This window comes from Myotis davidii, unplaced genomic scaffold (genome assembly GCF_000327345.1).
Source record: "Myotis davidii unplaced genomic scaffold, ASM32734v1 scaffold478, whole genome shotgun sequence".
Classification (NCBI taxonomy): Eukaryota; Metazoa; Chordata; class Mammalia; order Chiroptera; family Vespertilionidae; genus Myotis; species Myotis davidii.
Genome location: NW_006289570.1, coordinates 3,886,386 through 3,891,447, shown reverse-complemented (window position 1 = coordinate 3,891,447; position 5,062 = coordinate 3,886,386). Strand labels below are relative to the sequence as shown.

Genomic DNA, 5,062 nt, shown 5'->3' with positions numbered 1-5,062 from the left:
GAGCCAGGCGCGCCGGAGGGCCCACATCAGAGACAGCTGCCCGCAGGCCAATTATTACACCTTCGAGCCTGCGGGTCCTCGGGGCATCCGACTGCAGCTGCTGCTGCTCTGCCTAGCAGTCCGTCCAGAACCACAATTAATATGCTCGGCGGCCAGGCCCGGGCCAGGGGTGTGGATTTCGGGGAGTCGAAAAAGTCTACGGGCGGGAACCAGGTTATGGGCTCAGTGGACAGAGCATCAGACCGTCTGCTGTCTGCTGATCGGCGTTCCCGGCACCTCGCGGGGTGGGTGCTGGGCGCCAGGGCTGACCTCCGGCGGGAAGTGCAGCCAGAGGCTAATTAGCATTCCAGCAGCAGCACGGAAACGAAACGCTGCCATGCATTCCATCACCACCTAATTAGAAAAGGAGCAGGCCGGCGAGAGGAAGCTCAGCTAGACGGGTGAGAGATGGACGCCTGGGCGGGTACAGGCAGGCTTGGCTATGTCTTCCCACTTCGCCTGAGTGGAGAAATAGCTAGAGACGTTTCCTTCGGATATGCGGCTGGAGTTTGTTCCTCGGCTGCAGAGCTGACACCCCACCAGCTGGCAGCAGCCAAGAAAGATTCAAAAGAGGTCAAATAAGAGTCCCCTTCATTGCCCCGCTGGCATGGCCCAGTGGTTGAGCGTCGACCTAGGAACCAGGAGGTCATGGTTCGACTCCCGGTCAGGGCACAGGCCTGGGTTGCAGGCTCGATCCCCAGTGGGGGGCGTGCAGGGGGCAGCCGATCCATGATTCTCTCTCATCATTAACGTTTCTCTCTCTCTCTCCCTCTCCCTTCCTCTCTGAAATCAATAAAAAAGAGTACCCGTCACCCATGATCAAAGGACCCCGGTCAGCCCGTAACCACTCCTTCCCTCCAGGGCCAGGACCTCGGGGGCGCGGGGGGGAGGGAAGAGCAGCCCAAACGGGGTCTCGCTCACCTGCTTTCTGGCTTTCTCCTCCCGGGCCTGGGCTTTCATCTGCTGCACCTCCAAAGAGTCGGCCTTCCTCCTCCTCATGAAGAGGTCGTGGTTCCCGATGCACAGCTGCAGAATCTGTGGCCGCGGCAGCGGGAGAAACGGGAAACCCACACATTTACACCACAGCCTGCGGCTCCCCCGCGCCGCAGCACCGTGGTCTGAGGGTCCCCGTGGGCAGCAGGAAGCCGGAGAGGAGGGCGTGGAGAGAGGCGCCAAACCCCTGCCGGTGGCCTCTAGCGTTCTCAGCTCCGGAGACAGCGCCCTGAAGGTGCCTCGGATGCGCCAGGGGACAGAAATCACAGGAGAGAAGCCCATTGGGCGTGGCTCCGTGGTAAAGAGTCGGCCTAGGAACCAGGAGGTCAAGGTTCGATTCCCGGTCAGGGCACCTGCCCCGGGTTGCAGACTCGATCCCCAGTGCGGGGCGTGCAGGAGGCACCCGATAGATGATTCTCTCTCATCATTAACGTTTCTCTCTCTCTCTCCCTCTCCCTTCCTCTCTGAAATCAGTAAAAAAAATGTATATATTTTTAAATCACAGGCGAGAAAGAGAAGACATGTTAGCGGGTCTTCGGGACGCCCCTCACTCGAAGTGCAGACGTGGCTCTGCCGGTCAGGGAGGCTAGGAAAGCTCACTCGGTAGGCTGGGCTGGGACAACAGGTCATTCATGTGGAAAAACACAAGTCGGATCCTTCCCTCACACCATATGCAAAAATGAGCTCCAGAGGATGAGAGACTTTCATGCGAAACTCAAGCCCGTGAAACTTTCTAAGAGAACAGAGAAGAACAACTAGTCCTGGCTGGTGTTGCTCAGTGGATAGAGCATCGGCCTGTGGACTGAAGGGCCCCAGGTTCAATTCTGGTCAAGGCCACATGCCTGGGTTGCGGGCTCGATCCCCAGTATGGAGGCAGCCAATCGATGATTCTCTCTCATCATGGATGTTTCTCTCTCTCTCTTACTCTCCCCTCCTCTCTGAAATCAATAAAAATATATTTAAAAAAAACATCTTTCTGATCCCAGGATAAGGAAAGATGTCAAGCAAGACACAAAGGGTCAAGGAAAGGACGGATACATTCTTCTACATGAAAATCGAAGAAGTTTTCGCCCCAGCTGGGTAGGTCGGTTGCTTGGAGTGTTCTCCCGATATGCCAAGGTTGTGGGTTCAATTTCTCAGGAAAACTAGAGCTTTCGGTCATAAAAGCCGGGATCTCAACTCACCAGCTTATTAACACGAAGCTTTGAGGAGTTAAACTTGAAGACGTCGATCTTCTTATCCAGCGGCTTAATAGTAAACTGGAAGAAGGAAACGGAAAACGGCTTCGGTTTGACGGCCTGGAATGTTCCCACCAACTGTGGGAACTCACACGGAAGCAGCAGCCACCCTGGCAGAGAGCCAGCACCAGGGCTGTGCCTCGCCCTGGCTTGCAGGGGGCCAGGCACGAAACCATGGGGAATTAGAGGCGCCTGAGGATGCAAGTCCAGGGCTGTGGGAGTTCAGGATCCTGGAAGGCGTGCTCTCGCACCTTCGTGGGCTTAGAAACCTGAAATATAAACCCTTGACGGGCCCACGCTCTGGGCTAACACTGGGAGATCCACGCCAGACTCTAAGTCACGGCACTGACTTAGGCCCACAACCTAGTGGAACTACTGACCACAGGCAATTACTCGAGAAGCCACATAACCTATTTGTGCCTCATTGGGGGGTGCAAATCACAAATGTGCTGGGGGATTCAGAGTGGATCTACCATAAGAAGGAGGAGACTTAAGCTAGTGGAGAATATGTACAGAAGTTAACAGATAGGATGGCTCGGCCGGTGTGGCTCAGTGGTTGAGCATCAACCTAGGAGCCAGGAGGTCACGGTTCGATTCCCGGTCAGGGCCCATGCCCAGGTTGCAGGCTCGATCCCCAGGGTGGGGCATGCAAGAGGCAGTCGATCCATGATTCTCTCTCGTCATTGATGTTTCTACCTCTCCCTCTCCCTTCTCTGAAATCAATAAAAAATATATATATATTTTTTAAAAGAACAAGTGGCAACGGTTGTTTTCAACCATTCCTGTTGAGACCAGACAGGTCCTACGTTTCAAAGATGCACTTAAAGAAATGGGTATCCATTCCCAAGAACCACCTGCTATGCAGACAAATAGGTTTGGAAAGACCTGTTCTCGGATATTTCTTTCTCGTGTTATATTGTCGCACAATGGGCTAGCTAGCATGAGGACAGAAAACAATCCTCTGTGTAGCTTTCGGTCAAGTTAATTTAGAAGCGGTATTGCCTCCGTGTAGGCTGCTGTTTGTGAATTTCGTAAGCTTGTTTTTGGCCTCGCTGTCAGGTCCCGGAGCTGTCAGCGGGAAACCACACGTGGTGTGGAAACCGCGGGCTCTGCGCCATGCCAGGGCCGCACAGAGGATCAATGAGTCGCTTAAAATAAACCAGCGTTTCTGTGTTGACAGCAGGGCTGTCAGACGTAACTACGAAGGCTACTTCCTATGAAGTCCAGTCAGTCTGGGGTCTCCTTAACCGTGCGAGTTATTGACAGGACGAAGCATGAGGGCGTCCTGCCCCTGGAGAGGGCGTATTGGAGTCTGGTGTGCCGGGCCACCCTAAGGGGGACTTTAATCCTTGGGTTCTGGGAGAACAAGGGTTTGGGGAGCCTTTAGCACGCACATGTGTGCGTGTGCAGCAAACAGCCTCCATACAATTAGAAATGAAAAACTGCCCTACCCTGGCACACCGACTGCTTGAAGTCACGTGGAGTTTTCCATTTAAGCACTTAAAAAAAACAAAAATAAATCTGTAAATGCTCATCTCCTGGGCTACTTACCAAATTTTGAAAGCCAGAATGTTTTGAGTTAAGAAGTTCAATCGGGCCCGGCTGGTGTAGCTCAGTGGTTGAGCATCGATCCATGAACCAGGAGGTTACGGTTCGATTCCCGGTCATGGGTCAGGGCACATGCCTGGGTTACAGGCTTGATCCCCAGTGTGGGGCCTGCAGGAGGCAGCCAATCAATGATTCACTCTCATCGTTGATGTTTCTATCTCTTTCTCCCTCTCCCTTCCTCTCTAAAATCAATAAAAAATGTATTTAAAAAAAAGGAAAAAAAGAAAAAGATGCTCACGCTGTCTCATCAAGTCTGGACAAGCAGATCGCAACCTCGTATTAGAAACGGGGGCCTGGCGCTCGTCTCCGGGAGCTGCTCCCAGGAACGAGAAAGCAGGAAGCCTGCCTGGGGGAGGTGGCTCCGTGGGCCACAGAGCTGTCAGTTACTCCACGCTCAGCGCCCTGGCTGCGCGGGCGCCAGCATGGCGTTGGGCACTGTCCGGGCCCGCGCTCTGCCTGCTGCCCTGTGATGTGGCTTCAGGGAACCTGGGGTGCAGGGCCTGCAACCCCACTCCCCGGACACGGGTCACCTGATGCCTCTGCATCGCTGCTGCCTGTGATGTGACACGGGAAACCCAAGCCTGGCCCTACTCTCCCAGCAGCGTTCCTGTGAGGACTGAGCCGGGGCGAAGGGGCTTGTACTACGTCACCGTCCCCTGCGGCGTCAGCCCCTCACGCTGCAGCCCCATGGTGACGTCACTATACCTTCCTGGAGGGCTCAGACAGGATTGTCTACATCTTCGCTTCCCCCTACAAAACCTAAGGCAACGCAGACGCTCAAGAATTCCTTTAAAACTAACAGAGAATGGCGCTAACCGGTTTGGCTCAGTGGATGGAGCGTTGCCCTGCGGACTGAAAGGTCCCAGGTTCAGTTCCGGTCAGGGACATGTGCCTTGGTTGCGGGCACATCCCCAGTTTGGGGTGTGCAGGAGGCAGCTGATCAATGTTTCTCTCTCATTGATGTTTCTAACTCTCTGTCCCTCTCCCTTCCTCTCTGTGGAAAATTAATAAAATATATCTTAAAAAAAAAAAACTAACAGAGAATGAATAAGTGAACAAACCAATGCGTGCAGGATTATAGTGTTTGGGAGATGCTGTATAGAAATACTGGAATCCTAACTTAGAGTGTCGATCTACGTGATTTAAACTTAATTATTCTCAAATTCTGGTAAGCAGGTTAGCCT

The 5,062-nt window shown here is 53.6% G+C and overlaps 1 protein-coding gene across 1 annotated transcript in view; it reads right to left on the bottom strand.

The window, feature by feature from the left end:
• Window positions 1–5,062, bottom strand: part of NF2 (neurofibromin 2 (merlin)) — a 56,998-nt gene that overhangs the window by 9,115 nt on the left and 42,821 nt on the right. Inside the window, exons 10-11 of the mRNA XM_006762062.2 lie at window positions 2,217–2,291; window positions 961–1,074 (exon numbers count right to left, since the gene is read on the bottom strand). Coding sequence (XP_006762125.1) covers window positions 961–1,074; window positions 2,217–2,291 — 189 coding nt within the window. The remainder of the gene's footprint in view (window positions 1–960; window positions 1,075–2,216; window positions 2,292–5,062) is intronic.